This window comes from Onychostruthus taczanowskii, unplaced genomic scaffold, assembly GCF_017590055.1.
Source record: "Onychostruthus taczanowskii isolate IOZ18803 unplaced genomic scaffold, ASM1759005v1 scaffold4, whole genome shotgun sequence".
Taxonomy (NCBI): Eukaryota; Metazoa; Chordata; class Aves; order Passeriformes; family Passeridae; genus Onychostruthus; species Onychostruthus taczanowskii.
In genome coordinates this window covers 15,453,105-15,472,913 of record NW_024501459.1, presented here as the reverse complement: position 1 = coordinate 15,472,913, position 19,809 = coordinate 15,453,105, and the positions used below count along the sequence as shown (strand labels likewise).

Sequence of the window (19,809 nt, the reverse complement as noted above, 5' to 3'; positions counted from 1 at the left end):
TGGGAACATTTTTATTCAAAAATAGGAAAGTCAGGATAACTGTAAAGCATTTTGGACTTCAGTGTAGTGTTAATGTGTATTTAGACTGACTGATGTGGCTGACTTTTTCACTTCTCAAGTATGTCTTTTTTGCATCTTTAGGCACCAAAGAATTAGCAGGACCAAAGATTAAGCAGAAATATGTGTATTGAAAGAATATGGCTTACCTTGTTTATCAATGCATTAAATTTTAAAATGACAAGAACAAACCAAGGGACTTTTCAGAAGAAACTTATGTTTCCATTCACAGTGATCAAACATGGATACATTTTTCTCTGAATGTTGAGTTTGTGGTTTGAAGTGATCAAAAACCATCTTTCTTCAGAACTTTTAAAGCAGTGTTATATATTGTCATTTAATTTCTTTTTAAAGCATTTGCATTGTAAATTTTGCTACCTCCCAATATTTCTATTCAATGCAAGCAAGCCTAATACAAGCCCGTCTTAATTTACAGAAGAAATATACTTTCATATAACTTCTGCTATCTATTGAGTCTGAAAGAACAATTGCTGGTGTATACTAGCAATTTCTGGTTTCCGTGACTTAATTTCAATCCAAGATAATTTTCCTGGATATTGTCAGTAACCACTGTCAACTAGACTAGGATAAGAAGCTCATTTTGTCTTCTGAAGCTTCCGTAAATATCTTCATAAATGTTGACAGGCTCTATCAAGAAACTCTGTCATATTCTGGAACAAATAAATGGTAGAATGACTGTAAAGAAGATCTAATCTATCAGAAGTGTTTCAGAAGCAGAGAGAAAGGAGGAATAATTTACATGTTTATGTCAATTTTTACAATTGTCCCTAACAACTTTAATAAGTTCTGCTCCCATCTGGTGGTTGACATTCCAATTGATAATTCAGACTAGAAAAACAACAACCAACTGTTGTTTTCATGAACATTGCATAATGTCATATACTAATACATATACTATGTATTAGTTTTTGCAGTGCCTTGAGAACTTTTATTCGACAGACCTAAGTGCTTCTGTTATTTATTGAAATGTAAGGATTCTAGCACAAAATAAAGTACACCACTTAAGCCATGAATGGAAATTAACATACTGTGAGCTCAAATTGTCGTTTTTCAGAGCAAACATAGTCATTTGATGTGGTAACTGACTTGGTGGATAAATGATAAGACAGATGATAGCTAATACTTAGTATCATTTTTAAAGCTCTTGATATTGCCTGATATGAGAGTCTCATAATGAAGCTGACAAAATAAAATCTATCCCCAGCATGACCATGAACAAAGAATTATGCCAATGTGAAAGAGAGCCACATTAAATAATAGGAGCACTCAGTGTTATGATTCATTTAACATTGGTGTGCATAAAATATTTTAACAAAAAGGTTACTGCATGTAAAATAGGAACAAAAAGGCTGGTTTTTAATCATCCAGTGAAGAGACTTAAAATGTTTTTTTTTTTTAATAAATTGAAGAATTATTATGAATTCAGTGTGATAAAATTTAAAAAAGAAATGCAGAGTGAGAATTTGAGAACTAGAACTACTTTAACTAGTTTATACGTATATGAAATGAAGGACAGTTGGCTGGGTATTGCAAAAAAATATTCAAAAGAGGATGAACTGAGTAACAAGCGACTGCTAGTTATGGGGACATATTAAAACATCTTTTCTCAGAGCTGATTGAGAAGTGTCCTTTAATCAGCACATGCTTCCTCTCTTCTAGTCTCAGATCATAGTTAATCAAAGTTCACAACTGAAATATTCAAGGGTACTAAAACTAAATTTTACTAATTACTGAAGAATTTATTCAATTAGAAAGCCACTACACTAGTAAGCATTCTAGGGATAAACAGATTGTCAAAGAAGATTATCCCTTTGGCTACCAGCCTTTCTCTATGCAGATCTATACATGATCCTTAATAGATGTGTAATACATATTTAGTCCCTTATGAAAGTATCACAACACATTACACATTCTGACTGATTAAAAAAGATACATTTTTTTATATGTTGTGACTTTTTTGACTTGGTTAATTATTTAAGGTTGAGAATAATTTAGATCACTTTTTGAAGCACCAGCTTTTCTCCAAGTCCTTGAGGAAAAAGTTGTACCCAGAAGAAGCTAACTTCCTAAGACATCTGTAGGTGATATGGATCTTACACAGCTTAATTTATTGTGATAAAGAAAACTGAAATTATAGTTTGTCCCCACAGGACAGCTTGATTTTCTGTCTAGGAATGCTTCCTCACCTTTGGGTTTGGTTTGTGTTCATGCAGTCACTCTGCATTTAGTATGCTGCAAGATGGAGGTGTCTTTAGTATTTTCAGTGTTTCAAAGTGAAAGAAATTAAATTTTGGCCCAGTATATATACATACATATATGTGTGTGTGTGTATGTATATATGTATATATAAATAATTTTTTTAGCATTTTACATGTCTGGACAACAGCAAATACATGCAAGATTTTTAAATTAATTAAAATCAATTAAATTTTATTGTATTTTTAAAAACTCTGCAAAAAAACACTGACTATTAATACAGAGCATTTTATATAACCAGTTCTACTTGGCACTTAACCCCAGGACAGGGTAGTAACATAGCACTATCTGTAGGAAAAGATTTTGAGGGAACACTTAGCACAGGATGCTGTCAAAAATACATGATGTCAGCCCGTACTGATGTGCAGCAACACATGACCAAATTTAGCTAGTTTCCTAATAGCAAAATGTGTATCTTACATCATTTATAAACATGAAATTCTTGTCATAAGTACAAGTTTCATGAGCCTCTAGGATTTTTTTACCCCATGTGTGGTTGGATAGATAACCATTTTACAATTAGTTAGAAGAATGGAATTAATAATCTGTTTGGGGTTATCTTTGAAGTTTGACAGTTGAAAAACTGAATTAAAGGTATCTTTAAGTACAGGAAGGAAGTGCTTTAGAGAGACTTCCTCTTCCCTGTGCTAACTTTCACAGCAGCAAGAGGCTAGGATGAGACTTAAAACAACATGGGCAAAAGTTAGTTTTGATACACCAATAGAAATGTACATTGTCATGGTGGTTACTGAATGCATTACTGTTATAACATGGGATGGAAGGGTTTTGGGGATGTGGTAGGAAAGGGTGACATGGAGAACTCAGGGGAACTAAAGGAAGAAAAGGAAGTTGCTTCCAATAATATTCTTAAATGGGTGGGCTAAATTTTAGGTGCAAGAAGATAGGGAAACCTAAAAGCTATAAGTAATTTAAAAGCTGTATCCTCTCTGATTTTACAGGTTTGATTTTGCTACATCTTTCTTTATGAATCCAAAACTTGCAAAGATAACATGAACAGGGGGATAGATTCTCATAGTTGACTAAATCCTGGTAGTATGTCTGAGGAAAACTAAATTGTAATTTAGAGTGAAATTGATTCAGACTCTATATTTTAAAACCTTCTTAGATAATGGATTCCAGTTTCTTCCCATGCCACCCAAGAGAAGTCTTCTGTTGCCAAACAGAGTTACAAGATAAACGGTTTTTAACCATACATCACTGTGTGCTGTTTCCAGTCATGAGGCAATTCACACTCAGATTCATAGTGAGATTCTTGCAAGTTTCCCAAATGCAAAACATGCTCAGTTTGGTACTTTTGTTCAAGAAAGAGCAGGAAACAAAACCTAAAGAATGAAAATAACTCCATGCCACTGTCAATTTTTCTTTGCCTTTCCACATGATTTTTATTAGTTGCTGAATTTTGCAAAAAACTATGCTCCAAGCAAAAGACAGAATTTTGAGAAAAATATAGTAATCATAGTAGTGTGCCTCAGAGTCCTCTTCCTCACAGAAGATCAACTTCATTTAATCATTCTTTGCATGAAGTTGATTTCACCTGACCCTCTTCTGCTCTGAAGTAGAACAAGAACACTCAGGTCAATATGTACTGATCTAAAACCATCTAGAATGGCTTCTTCAGGGTGGGTTGAACAAAACAGTGTTGACTGATCTAATGCACACAATCAATACTACTTTGCTGCATGGCTATTTGCAGTCACAAATAGATGAAGGTTAATGCAGGCATTGTCTTTGAGGATCCCAAGGGCAGAGGCATGATATCCTTTTTCCCTCAATGACACTACTAACGCTTCAAAGCAGTTACAGGAGGGCCACTTCTCTAACAATGTAAGGTTCATGTTTGTCATGCTGTTTCCTAGAATAATCTCACTCATGCAAAACTGAAAAATGCAACATACATTTTTATGCCAATGGTCTTAGAAAATGTTCATTTTTAGGAATCAACATATTATTGTTAATACATTTTTTACTTTTCAAAAAAATAGCCAATGCTTTTGCCAGACATTTTGGGAATACTGGCATGCAATATCAAAAAAGCATGCAATTTGTACCCTATGTTTTAAAACATAAAATTACATTTGACATTATGAATCAACAGCACTAAGTATCAGTTCTGGTAGGGTGGATAACATATTTTCAGACAGTATGCTCCAAGACTAACAGAATTCACCAAGAAATAAAGCTGCATGGTAATTTTATTTTTATAATTCTCTGCATAATAATATGTTGCTATTGTCCCTCTGTGTTTCATGCAGCCTTCCATGCTATTTATAATTTTACTGAACAATCAATTTTCTTTCAAATTAAGTATATATTAAAGTTCTTCTAATACAATTCATAAGACTTTAAAATGTGTTGCAGTCTCTTGCTTATCCAACCTTCCTTATTTATTCACAGAGTACTAAATTTATAACTCAGCATCATATTTCTGTTGCTCTCTGTCAGCCACTAAAATGATGCCCTTGTAGTACACCAGCAGCTCCCAGACCAAATTACAGCCTTCTGTATAATTAGAGGTGTTGCATTATGTGAGAACCAATGCCTAATTGCAAGTCCACTAAGTGGTTCTCTGAAGCACAGCCTTCTGCATCTCTGATTACTGCAGCAATTAAGGGTTTACTAAATTCCTGAAAATGAAGAATTCCTCTGTTCATTTGCAATGCCAAGACAGGCCCTTCGCTGTTCTCTGTCATGAACCCAAGACTTAATAGGACAGCTTCTGAACAGCACTGTCTGCAACTCTTGATACTGTTTCCATGATACCTTCTTCACTAAAATTCAAATGTAGAAAAATATCGTATTGGCAGTTTCTACTTTTTTTTTTTTTTTGGATATGTTAAGGCTTTTTAGCCTAGTCTTTTTTAGTCTAACTGAAACGCAGCAGTATACCTACAGAAGACATCATCTTCATATGGAAGACAACATGCTGAGTCCAAAGTGATAATTTCTTAAATTAAATGCAAGAATCCATGCAGTAATAAAGGGTAGAAATCTCACATGCAATAAAGAATAGGAATAAGCCTCAGGTTGTCAAGATTTAAAGCAAATGCATGACTAAAACTACTATTTCTGTTTGCCTGCAGGCAAACCCATCAATACTCTGGATCTTTTAGGAATTTACTTTTTGATTTGTAAACCAAAGTTTTTTCATTTGTATTAGCAGCCAAAATTCTCAGATAAGAAAGTAGTCATAATTATTTCAATTGGACAAGAAAGGAGTCATAATAATTTCAATGCCATCAGAAGATTGCAGATATGTTTTCTGTTTTACTGTGGTATAAACAGTCATTAAGAACCATGGAAAAAAAAAGAGATAAGTTCACAGTTAGGTACTTTATTGTATACTGCTTCAGGTTTCATAGCAGAAGGAAAAACTAAGGAAGAAAATTAAACACCAGGAAAAAAAACCCCAGCAATAATAAGTGAACAGCCTATTCTCCAAATTTGCTAATCTCTGAACATGAATGTGACTATGGTGTCTGGGGTTCTGTGCAAAAAGACAGCATTATTCATGTGATACCATATATCACCTTATGTAAGAGGAAGAGTACTGAGATAGGAAGAGGGATGCAACTCCTGTGCAGATGTGTATAAGCTGGAGTCACATCCTCTTAACAGAGGAAAAATACCTGAGGAAATACTGTGTAAGTCTAAGGGACAGCTTGAGGGAAGTTTGTTACAAAGACAAGTGCTAGTCTTTACATAGGACTTCTAAATGATCTGTCAACACCATCATTTAAAAACTGATGGTGAATGAAAGCAAACAAACATGAGAAAAATGTTAGATTTATCATATAGTGATGATCTGAGAGGCAAAACATGCCCTAGTCCCCTTCTTAAGGGGACTTAGCAATATTTTAAAAATAGTTAATAGGAAGATTAAAAAAAAAAAAAAAAGTTTTGTTTTCCTAGTTGTTGGAGTTACCCCATGGGTTAGGAATGATATGACTGAATGAAGAAATCAGGATGCCAGTTGCATTTTTTGTCTTTTGGACCTTTTCTTTATCTGTGATTTATTTCAAAATAAACAGAAGCAAAAGGTTTTCCTGTTGCTAAGGACCTGAAATATCTTTCTCTCCCTCATTTCTCCCCCTCTCTAAAGCTATGAAGTGCTGCACATTCATACTCTGAATCATGTGAAAGGGCAAACCTAAACCTTTGTCTGCCTTTCCCAGCCCCTCTGAGCACATGTACTGTTTTAAACATCTGTGGGATCAAACTGATTGCAATTACACTACCATAATTTAGAAATTAAGACATGCATGTGCTGCCTTCCATCAGCAGATCTTTTTAAAATTATTCCTATGATATTAGTTATTTGACATGGGGTGTCTTTTATTGAAAGAAAATAAACAAACAAACAAACAAACAAAAGGTTTAAATTGAATCACCGGGTCTGCTTTAGCTTTTTATTTGTACCTTTTAAGATTGTAAATGTAATTGAGAATACTATTTAAATTCTCAATACAAGCAAAATTTACACTATTCAGGTAAGAATTTGAAACTAAATTATATTTTTTCTGTACAGAAATTACTGTAACAAAACCACTGGCAACATTCTTTGATGAAATGAATGTAAATAATATCCTACTGGACTTAAAATCTCTCTATTTAAACATATCTAGAAATGTGGGAATTTTTTATAGAAGCTAAATCTTTTGTTAGGAGAAGAGCTGCAGAACAACATTTATCTTAGGTCCATTCCACTGTATTGAAATATAATAGCTTTTCTCATAAAGAAAGGTAATCAAAAGCATCAGGAGGATGCATTTCTGTAGAAAAAGAATAATTTTGATTCAAAAGAAAATATCACACTATATAGTCTTAATGTGACACAGTCATAGAAAAATTATGTTCCATAAGCATATTTTTTTTTTCATTCAGCGTACAGAATAATGTAGGAGTTGTAACCACAATTTAATGTAAGACTAAAGTATCAGAAAATACTTGATTAGGTTTGTTTTCTGTTTTCTGGACTGTGTCTTTAGTCTCTTGTAGATCTGTAATAATGGTAGACACACAAGTTCATTAAGAAAAAGAAAATATAAACAAAAATATTGTTGGAAATCTAGGACAGTATTCTATTAGAAAGATACTTATACCTGCAGTTACTATCATTATATGACAGGTTTAAAAAGATTGATAATACACTATCAGTGGCACACTATTACAGTTGTGATGCAAAATCCTGCAGTATTCTAATGGAATGGTAATGCTTGTTTGGCACAGAATTTGTTGAGTTTATGTTAACATTTTCAAGTGGGAGGAATGATCTCAAGAAGATTCCTATATTAGAAGACAAAATCAAGTTGCTCATCAGCGTCCTTTTCACACTTTTTCCTGAAATGAAGGGTGCTCAGGAGTGTTCAGAAAAGCAACTCAAAATAATGGATGGCTCTGAGGCAAACCAGACCACACCAAACTCTATAAAGGGTATTTACAATAAATGTAAGAAGCAGAGGGAAAGTAGAGAATGACTGTAAACAATTCTTTCAGCCTCTGCTATAAGACTGAAAAAACAAAGGAAATGCAAGATGTGCAACAAAAACAGTTTTGTGATAGACATTATACAAGTAAAATGTACTGAGGAAATTGATAAAATGTTTGTGTCAAAAAAAAATAGTTAACATAAAAAATAACCATACCATGTAAATGAAAGAATATCCCTTTCTAGTATACTAATATTAGACATTTAAATAAAATAATTTGTTCCAGAGGCCATGGGAGTTATGAAACTGTAAAGTAAAGGCTGTTTAATGTAGATAATTAACAGCAAGTGAAATCAGGTGTGTTAAATATACATTTCAATTGCATTACGTGACAAAGTGATTGGTAATGGGAAATCACTGTGCTAACACCACTCAAAGAGTGCTGAACTGTACACCTGAAATTTCAGAGAACAGCTGGAAAAAAAACTTTTCCTGGAGGGAAACCTTTGCATGGTCACCGTGTGCTACATCTGGGCAGTGCTGTGGGAACTCAGCTCTGGTTCTGGTCACAGCCAAGCCAACACAGTGAGAGTCCATTTCACTCAGTTTTTCCTGGCTTTCTTTAGTGAAGCTATTCACTAAATCCATTCTGTTAATTGCCTTACTCCAGGATGTGCCTCAGCAGGATGGATCTCAGGCCAGCCAGCTTCATTCCCAGACAGCAATAGGAATACTGGAACACTGGGGATTGAATAACTCTCCACTGAGTCTTCAAGATGTGACACTGGGGCCTACCAGTTTTCTTGTGGCACTCCAAAGAAGCTTGAAGTTTGGCAAGGATGAAAACAATCCACATAGGGATTATTTTTCTTGGATAAAACAGTATTAAAAAAGTTTATAGGTCAACTATAACATTAAATTGTGTAGAGCAAAGATATTGACTAGATACTCTGGCAGTGCCCAGTAACTTGCCTTTCCATTTTTCTTCCAAATCCTAGTCCCCTGCTTTGCCGCCTTGTACAAATATCACTTTGACCCTGGGGATTTGCTGAGTAACTAGCTTTCTCAGAAAGCACTTGGATGTGATATGGGACACTGTGCTCTCAGTTGTACCAGTACCACTACTCTGGTTTTGACTCCCCATGCCTCATGTGATCTCCAGCAGATCCCCACCACCACCTCCTGCAGCAGAGCCTGCAGTAATTGTGCTCATTTTTATGGCAATAAAAATGGCACCATTTTGCCTGCCTGTAGCACACTGTTTTTTGTTTTTTTTTCAAAAGCCTCAAAAGTAGGTGTCCTTGTCATCGTTCTCAAACCCTCTCAACCTTGTTACTATCAGAGAGGTGCCAGATAGGACTTTTAGCCAGCTCCCAAGATGTCAGCCATAGAGAAAGGACACACTGCATGTCCTGAGGAAAGGTGGGACACAGGCAGTATGTGCATGGCGGCTCTGCTCCACCTGTCCTGAGGCTTGGGTCCACTCCTTGAGCAACTGGGAATGGTTCCGAAATGGAGAAAAAGCTTTCAGGCATGTATTTAATATGCCATATAACATGGTAGTGGACTGAAATAAACAACAAATAATTAAAACATTTTATGATGAAGAGAAGCAGAATAACAGTCTATCAGAGTACTTATGTTGATTCTACTTTGGTATGTTGGAGAGTAAACACAGGAAAAAAAACAGTAAATGGGCTTTCATATGGTGACAAAGAGTTTCTTTAATGAAATACTGATCAAAACACCACTAAATGAAAAAGACAAAGTGTGATGTTTTATTTTACCAAAACATTGCTCCCAAAGAGTGCTTTAACACATTTGTGTCAGCACCTTCAATCTTCACCTTGTGTTTCAAAGATACTACGATGTGCTGCTGGTACAATTAATTTTTGCTGGAGGCTAGACCAGTACAACAAGATGCAAAACAATTTTAAGATGCAGATTTTTTAAGCATGTGATTTTCTGCAGAAGTGATGTGCTAAAAAGAAAATTAAGGACAATTTTGAATCTTATGGGATTTAGGTCGCCCCTCAATGCAATGTAGATTAGGATAGAGGGTGATGGAGATTACAGCTATGTTAGAATTTAACTCATTCCTGAGCACTACTCTAAGTACATTTTAAGATATTCAATGAGCATGCTTAAAATTAATAATGTGTTTAACAGCTTTCTGAAGTAAAGACTTAGTGTTCTCAAAATATTTTTAAGGCCTAAACATAAAATGGAAGTCCTTTTATTATTCTTATAATTATAGCCTGTATAATAATATATCTTATAATAATTATTATTATTATTATATCTTATCTTGCACCTAAAAAAAGTTTTGTGTATCACATTTAGGCTCATAAATTTCACATAGGTAAGATTAAATGAGATTATTTTCACACAGATAATAAAACTAGAAAAGTTAAAATAAAGGAATGTAGGTCCTGAACTGAGATATCAAAGAGTATTATACCATTACAGGAAAAAATGAATCTAATGACTTGGACACACAAGCAAATTATGAGGTTATAACACATCATAGACATCAGTTGCTCTGTAAGGACTTATGTGTATATCCACCTATAAATGTGATACAAACTTCTTTTCATAAATGCAAAGTTCTTTGAACCTTTTTGAAGCCTCAGGTACTTCAAAGTAAACAAAACCCTGCAAGCCTGTGCAGCGCTCCTGCTTGCTTATCTTAAAATTGTTCTTTATGTTGTCTCACATGGAAATATCATTTAAAAATCTGTAAGAAAGGAAACTGAAAAGGTAACAGTTATATCCCTTAATACTGTGTTGTACACAGTCACTGTTTTTCCATTGGATGTCTACCTTAAGACAGTTTCTTCTACAAAACTTTCCCGAACATGCTTATAAAAACTGAAAAGTAAGCGTCAAAGCTTGTTTAATCCTGGTTTCATCCAGGACAGAGTTATTTTTTTACAGTAGCCAGGAGTGGTGGTGTGTGTCTGTGGTCCCAGCAGCCAGGATACTGAGCCCACTGGATCGGACTGCTTGAGCCCAGGAGCTGTGGGTTGCTGTGTGCTCTGCTGAATGGGCCTGGCCATCACCCCAATATTGTTGAACACCATTTTACACCACTGCCAGGGACAGGGGAAAAGGACTTTTTCTCTGGTTTCTGGAAAGAAAGGCATTCCTTTTCCAGTTGGGACAAAGTGTGGCATGGTGTGGTGTGGTGTGGAAAAGCTGGTTGGTATTGGTCACGGGCTTTCTGTGTAAATAGTTTTTATCTTACACCTTTTGTTATTAATATTTTTGCTGCCACTGTTCCTTTTTTTTTTTTCTTTTTTTTTTTTTTTTAATTTAATTTCTGTTTCCAGTAAATTGTTCTTGTCTAAAACTGCAATTTTCACCCCTTTGTGCCTCCAATTCTCAACTCTATCCCTGGAATAGGAAGGGGAAAGGAAAGGGATGTGAGCAAGCAAGTGGAATCTCATTTGGGAGAGTCTCAGAGGGTACTAAATTGGGAATGTCACTGCTTAACCATGACAATGTCTTTATAGCACATCTCTTTTTACATTAAATTTGCTGTCTTGTCAAAGAAGGAAATTATGTTGCTTCAGCATAATATGCTCCTGATGTTTTAACCAATTTATTAACTTCTTGGTCTTGATAAATTGATTTCTAATAATGTGTTTTAGTACATTTTTTAGAATCAAAGCTAGTCTCATCTAATAATTTTCTCGATCTCTTCTTCTCAAAAATAGATATAGCACCTTCCCATACCCACTGTTTCTTACCTTACAAGACATCCATAAGTTTTTGGAAGGAATCACTAATAGTCCACACACAGATTCAGCTAATCCTTTGAACACACTACAATCAACATGATCAGATCATTTCCATCAAATTCACTTAGTCAAACATTGGTTAGCCAATTTTTTTATTGCATACCCTCTGGTAAAAATTTATTTTCTTTAATAGCTGATCAGTTAATTGCTTTTGATGAAGTAAAAGGAGTCTTTTCTGTATCATCTGCTCTCTTTTCCTCCTAACTAAAAATCAGAGGATGTTACTCTAATGAAAAGTTTTTGTTATCTTTCATACTATTATGTACTTTAACCTTTCTGACATCCTGTAGGATGACTCTGCTCTTCTTTTCTACTTCCAGTCATGGTGTTTTGATTCCACATTTTGTACAATTCCTTTTCAATTTTTAGAATGTTAGAGAAAGTTGATGCTGTCATATTTTTCTTTTGATTTTTTTCTGCTTCAGGAGAATTTTATGTTCTACATTAAGCACATTCAGTGCAAGATTTTCTGCACTTCTTTTGTCCCTCAAATTTCTTTCCAAGAATCGTTCTACTCACCAGAACTCTGAACTCATTTAATTCTGTCCTTTCAGAAATCTGTTATCCTCTTTCTACTTACAGTCCTTCCTTTTAACAGTGACTATTTTGTGACAACTAAATTTTTTAACCAATGTCTCTCTTAGTGAAAATCAAGTCTACTGTAACTACTTCCCTCTTATCTGTCTCAGTCTTGTGGGTGGATCCTGGCCTGCAGCTAAGCACCCACATGGTCACTGTCTCACTCCCCTACCATTGTCCCCTATCAGGATGAAGGAGAGATCAAAAGTTGAAAAACCTCATGGACTGAGATATTTGCAGTGTAATAGGGGAAGGGAGAAGGGAAAAAATCCAAGTGGTGCAAAGGCAATTACTTTTCACGTCCCATAAGCTGTCCAGGCAATCTCCAAGCAACAGCTGCTTTGGAAGAAACACCTTCCCAATTTTTATTTCTGACTATATGAGAGAATGTCTCTCTGGCCAGGTTGGGTCAGCTGTCTCAGATATATTTCTTCATAACTTCTTGCCCACACCAAGCCTCTTAATTACAAAGGCAGAATAGGAAAATGAGGAAATCATGAGGCTGTGCAAGCACTGTTCAGCAACAGGCAAAACATTGGTATGTTTTAGAAACAAATCCAAAACACTTATAGGATTCTATGAGGAAAGTTAACTCCATCCCAGTCAGAACCAGTTACAGGGTTCTGAAATAAGTAAATGTTCCCAGTGTTGCCAAAACTTTCTTAATCACTGATCTTTTCACATATTAGGTTAAGCGACACCGAGATAATAAAAGTTCCTTGTTATCATACAATCAGAGAATGGTTTGTGTTGGAAGGGACCATACCATAGAATGGTAAAGGGGGTTGGAAGGAACCTTAAAGGTCATCTAGTTACAGCCATCACACCATGGGCAGGGATGGCATCCACCAGATAAGATTGCTCAGGACCCCATCCAACCTGGCCCTGAATATTTACAATGAGACACCCACAACTACCCTGGGCATTCTGTTTCAGTGCCTCACTGTCCTCTGAGTGTAGAATTTCTTCCTAACATCTAATCTACATCCCTTCTTTTTTAGTGGAAAATTGTTCTCCCTTTATCCTATCACTATCTACCCATGTAAAAAGGTGTTCTATTTTATGAGCCCCCTGTAAGTCCTTTCTTGTGCTCAGTACTCCAGAGCAGGACACTGTACTCCAGGTGGGGTCTTACAAGGCCAGAGCAGAGGCAAAATTAAGATGAAGGGAGCAATGGAAGGATTCTCTTAGTTGCTCATAAAAGCCTCATGATCTTCTAGAGAAATAGTTTGCACTACATCCATGAAAGGACACAATCTAAGATATTTTTCCTCTTTAAAATTCCTTTAGAACTTTCCACAGGTCTCTCTTATCCCTATCTTTTCTGTAGAACAAGTATTTGTGAGAAAGCCTTCAAAAGCTCAGAGGTAGAAATGAACATAAATGGCAGAAATCACAGAACATCTTTTAAAATCTTTTGAAATACTGGAACAGGGACAGAGTAGACCAAGGTTACCAGGAACACCTACAGAGTTTTGTAGTTGAGAGTAATGATGAAACAGGGATTCTCTTCTCCAAAAATAATATTTCTATCACTTCAGCTGAGGACAGCTATATGATAAAACTTCAAATCTCTTCTATGTAGCATGGAGGCTCAGACCTAAAATGCTTCTGGTTGTCTTATTCTGAGATGCCACCCTCAAATTTTCATCTGAAGTTTTCAGACCAGACAAGGCGTGAAAAAATACTTCTTCAATGTGTCTGATTTCACTCCTGAGTTGTTGCTCTCAGAGCCAGTCTCTCTACATTTCAGCTACAGTAGAAATCAGCCTTAATTCCTTCCATGGATCTGGAGCATAAATTCTGAAGTACTTTTGTGAGATGTAAGGTTTATTGAGCAGAAATACATGTGTGCATGGTAGCCCTAACAATCGGTAATGCTTCACTAAACATAATTGATTTGGAAAAAAAAGTGGATGTTTCCTCAAGTTTGGAAAAGTTCTATGACAAAAGGCACCTGGGAATAGGACAAAGACACTATCAATACCCTCCTGAACAGCCAAGGAAGAAATCCAGTCCAAACTTGGTTCTCACCCTTGACAAAAAAAATCTGTCTCTGAAATTGTTAGTTATTTCACTGATCATTGCAAATAAAAAAGTCACAAAAATGAGTCCATAGCCAAGCACAGAATCATAAGGACTAAAAGTTTAAATAACACTCAATTAAGAAAGAAAAAAAAATTAATAATAGTACTAGGAGTGGGAGCATTAATAAGTACTCAGATTTCATTATAATTTTGGTAAACATTGCACAGTGCCATTGGGAGATACATTTTAGGTTACCATAATTTTTCTGATAAAAATTGTATTCAGGTAAGTTCAAGTGAAATCTCACTTACCTGTAAAGTGCTGAAAGTGGCCGCTTGTTGCCAGGTTTTGGTCTGTATGGTTTTGGTTCTCCTGCCATGTTGATATCTGAAAGAAAACATTTTATATCAGTAAGTCAAACATCTGGAAGTTTGCAAAGGCACCTTCAAGTCCCTGAAAATGAGTAAGAGGCAGTGAAAAGGAACAGCATACCTTAAACACCTGTCTACTTTTTACCTCTTCTGAATTGATGCCATAAAAGTTTCCAAAAATTTTTTACTGTAATGCATAAGGATTTTAGTCAAAATACCAGTTTTTGTTAACAGAGAGAAATTACATTTTTTAAACACAGAAATTTCTACTTGATGAAGCCAATAATGTATTTCTAATAGAGAAGATTGGATAGTAACTTAGATGGTGAAATAAACTATGATCTCAAGTCATATTCTGTTGAGGAGTATTGCAATTGTTCTGAAGATTTCCCTTTAGGATCTAAAGAAATGCACACTGATCTTTAACTGCTACTCTATCATCCACTCAGAAAGTATCGATTTCCCATCCCAAATGCATCACTCCTTGGAGAATGAGAAAATCTGGGTTTGCAAGTGTTTTCTCTTAAGCAGATACTTATTCTTCTCAACAAGATCAGAAATCTTGTGAACACTTTCAAAGTTCACTTATATTCTACCTGTAAATTTATGTTTGAAATATAAAAGAAAGTCAGCCTAATATAGATATAAGCTTGATATAGATATATAGATATAGAGCTTCTATAGAGATATATAGCTATATAACTTCTATAGACATTATTTTTGTTCTCAAATTTGTCTCTTCATTTGAATCATGCTCAAAGACATACCAGGAGATAGATGTCTCATTATGATTGCTAAAACAGTTATATGTGGAGAAAAGAGCAGAGACCCTTCTGTGGAGAATACCTTCTGGAGCTTAGGAAGCTGTCTGTATAAAAACAAATCTGTATGAAAAAGCTCCTCCATTCTGATTAAATGTTGCAAAACCAACTTTACACTGAATCACATGGATAAAGTGAAACTTTTGTTTAGGAAACAAATTTCATGCAATTTGTGGGATACTACAGCTAAATCTCTTCTCAGCTTCAATAATATAAAAAAATGAGTAACTCAACAAAATAATCAGAATTATTTTAGGGTAAAAATGTTGTGACAGAACATCATATCCTATTAAATGTGGAATCATGTGGTGGTTGAGGTTTGCAAGAAAACGTATGTTTTCAGTAAGGTCTATTTTAACCTGAAAATTCTGTTTTAACCTGAAATTGACTGGGGTGGAGGGAGATGTAGAAAGATAAGGTGTAGGAGTAGGGATAAACACTGCTCAGTGAAGTGATACTAAAAGCTCAAACATTTTTATTTATTATTTTTGACCTCAAAAGCTGAAGTAAAAGCCTGAGACTTATTGATTGGATACTTTTATTTCACACAAAAATAATAAAAAGCTCCTGATCTGACCTTTTTTAACAATCAGGATTATTGAAAATGCATGTCCCTTAGACTTCTTTTTGACAGAAAATATTTTGCCAATGGAAATTTCAAACTTCAACTATTTAAAAGAATTTTAAAGATTTTACACTTGTTTTTGGTATTTTGAGCTCAGTTGGTATGTATTTAAAATTATACAATGACCTCATATAAAATGCTTTTATGTAGAAATATGTAATATAAAATACTTAAGCAACATTTTCCTTATATAAAGTATTTTGGTGTTAAATCTTACTTCAGTTTCTTCTGTAGGAGCCGTATGCTACTAAATCATAATTTTTCATAAAATAGCAATTTTCTTGTTTCATTTGGAGACAGTTTTCATGCCTCCTTGAAATGCTTTCCTTCCCTTAATTTTAGCAAGTGCTTTATTAGATATATATTTTTTTTGTCTTCCATTTGTTTATAAGTTCAACTATGATGCCCTTATTGCAAGATATATAAATTCTAATATGTTGAATGAACAAAGTAAATGCCAAGAATTTCTGAAAGCCACTGAGGAATTTTGATAGCTCTGTTGCATTTCCATCGGCTCCTGGAAACAACAGAATTGAAACAAAATTTTTATCCTGTGACCTTTGCAATAATTAGACCTTTTCATACTATTTTTATATGTCAGTTTAAGGTCATTGACTGTGTTGGCTTTCACAATCTCCTACTACAAGTTGGACAGATATTAAGGAAAAAATAGTAGAATTTTAATCTGCTCTTGGGAAATATCTCAGGCTGTGGTATCCTCTTCACAATACCATAATCTTCACATATTTTTCATCTCTCATCTGCTACTGTTTCAGAGGTATATCTTAAACATTCTTCTCCTTATACCCTTATTTACAGGTTTTAAAAACTTTTTTCATATCCTCCTGGGACAGATCAATACTATCTTGATGACTGTTCTTATAGACCTACATTTGCAGCTCTACAAAACCCACTTTTAAAAAAGTTGAGTAGTGTAGAAGCTAAAGGCTGTTAGTTATGTGTTCTCTTTATTTCAATCAAAAATGTCAGAAAGGTGACACTGTAAGAGGCACAGTGGCAAAGCTGTTCAGAATCAGTTAAGATTCCCTCACACTTAAATAAATCTCTAAACAGTGAACTACTTTATACTGATAGTAATAGCCAAAATTCTCTTTAGCACAGGAAATAGTTCTTAGAAAAGCTGTGCACATGGAGCTTTTCTGTTAATATGAAAGTGATTGAATAGCTCTGCAACTCCCAAAGCACTTTGTAGCAAGTTAAGAATGGATGTAGGAAATGCTTTGAAAAGTTAGAAAAGATTTTCACCCCATTATTTTTTCAGCACTATCTCTTCCAGCCTCAATTTTCTAACTAAGATTAGAAGTGAACTTGTCAACATTTCGCAAGATAGATTATTTCTATCCCAACTGGAAATCTTGTGAGATAAGCTGTTCTCTTCCTTCATCCATCATTGGTTTAACAGCAGACATTTACATCTACTAGATCATAAACTCTGTGTCAAATAAATTTGCTGTCAGCAGCACAGAGATTCACCTGTGCTAATGATTCCACCCCAAGGAATGCAGAAACATGTCACTCCTTAAGCTGTCAAATTAGCTACTACACTTGCACATGAATATGTACCAGACAACTTCTTTTACAGGGGACACAGACATTCACATTTCTTCTGGAGAGGCATGGATTTGATGAATTGGCACCTGATGGATGAAGATATGGCTCATGGTCCTGCTCAAAAATTTATTAAACTGGTAGATTTTCTAGTGAAGACCAATGACGAGTGGCATTCCTTGGGGATCAGTATTGGGGCTGTTGCAGTTTAACATCTTTCTTGGCAACACAGACAGTGGCATTGAGTGTGCCCTCAGTGGGTTTGCCAATGACACCAAGCTGTGTGGACACTGGAGGCAAGGGATGCCATCTAGAGAGACCTTAATAGGCATGAGGAGGTGACCAGCGGGAACACTATGAAGTTCGACAAGGCCAAGTTGAAGGTCCTGAACCTGGGTCTGGGCAATCCCAAGCACTAACACTGGCTGGGCAGAGAACAGATTAAGAGCAGGGTTAGGGAGTAAAGATGAGAAGCTTGATGTGACCTGGTAATGTGCGCTTGCAGCCCAGAAAGCCAGTTGCAACCTGGGCTTCATCAAAAGCAGTGTGGCCAGCAGGGCAAGGGAGGGGATTCTGCCTCTCTGCTCTGCTCTCAAAGTACTGTGTCCAGCTCTGGGGCTCCCAGCATAAGGATGTGGGCCTTTTTAAACAAGTCTAGGGGAGGGCCACCGAGATAATCAGAGGGATAGAGTACCTCCCCTATAAAGACAGGCTGAGAGAGCTGGGGTTGTTCAGCCTGGAGAAGAGAGAGCTTTACAGGGACCTTTCCTATGTGGGAATGGAGCAGCCCAGGGACATTATTTTCTCAGCTTGTATACTAGAAATGTTCACGAAGATATCAATACCAAGATAAATTCATCACTGAAATTCAAAATACTACGGAAACATTATGAATGTAAAAGTGAATATGCAGAAAACAACACATTGTAATGCAGCATCCTGGTTTTATGTGCTTTCAGAATCAAATGAAATTACACTCTTTATCAAAAGAAGTCCATTTTTAGTTCTACACTTTCTTGTTATCATGGCATAGCTTAGTCAAATAATGAGATTTAGATTTCATTCAAGGTTGTGTGTCATCAGAAGAATAGACCTGATTTTGAGCATAGTATTTTTATTTGTAATCATACTGAAAATTCCTGGTGTTTAATGACAAAACATAAAAATAATTAAAAAAAGAGCATGATTACCATTTAGAAGGGCATTCATTGTATTGCGTGGCTACATAAAATTGTCAGAAAAGACAACTCAACAGAGCATGATCTACATTTCTCCTATCACCATTTCCTGCCACTGACAACCTACCTCCTCCAGACATGAACATCCCACCTTTGGAGAGGCAGTATCTGCTAGTCCTTATGCTTTGCTCCCAGATTACTGGCAAAGTAATCTGACAGATCTGACAATCTGGTGCTGAAGACAACAGCAGACTTAAAACAGGCTTTGTAAGTGCAAGCAATGATACCTAAAGACCATTCATACCCTAGAAGTATTTCAGTATTTCTTGGTATCCTTGCCCTTCAATTTCTTTAAAAGATTCTTTAAAAGAAAAAACAAAACCAAAATAATTTTGGTTTGCAAAAACAAATGCCACAAACAAGAAGCTTCAACAGGCACTAACTCAATTCATGAAAACGGGGATTTTGGATTTCTGCTGCCAATGCAGAGCCTGTGCCTCAGGCTACCTCTAACCTACAATATTAAATGGAGCCCTTTCAAGGCATTAATACTATTTTATCTGTTGTATTAAATTGTTAAATTGTTTCTTTCCATAACTTTTAGCCACAGTTTACAAGTACTGTCTCATGTGATTTCAGAATATAGGTAGAGAATGGACATGAGCTAGAGACCACTGCAGGAATTTTGCCCAGTGAAAGAGAACAGATCCACATAACTATAATTAGTACCTGTAGTTTAATATTAAGGATGTGACCTCTGAGTGTGGGATCCATGTCAGATAGACGGGAAACCAAAACCTGGAGCTAAGAAAAGTCCAAATACCTTCAGAGCTCAAAAGATTATTTTCTAAGACTTAGCTCCATTAGGCATTCTTCCATACATTCTTGTGAATGGTTACAGAAATTGAGATATTCCTTGACCAATTCTACACTTATTTGACTTAAATTTTTGATAAAAAACCTGTATCATTGTGTATGTCCAGAGAAGCTGGAAACAGACCAACATTTAATGGAAGATATAGTAATTTAAATTAGGATATAGGAAGGAATTCAC

General features: G+C 35.5%; 1 protein-coding gene across 2 annotated transcripts in view; it reads right to left on the bottom strand.

Moving 5' to 3' along the window:
* The window catches only part of RALYL (RALY RNA binding protein like), a 367,232-nt gene that overhangs the window by 55,356 nt on the left and 292,067 nt on the right, over positions 1-19,809 (bottom strand). For both annotated transcript variants that reach the window (XM_041412786.1, XM_041412787.1), the window contains one exon: positions 14,503-14,578. In XM_041412786.1, coding sequence (XP_041268720.1) covers positions 14,503-14,578 — 76 coding nt within the window. The remainder of the gene's footprint in view (positions 1-14,502; positions 14,579-19,809) is intronic.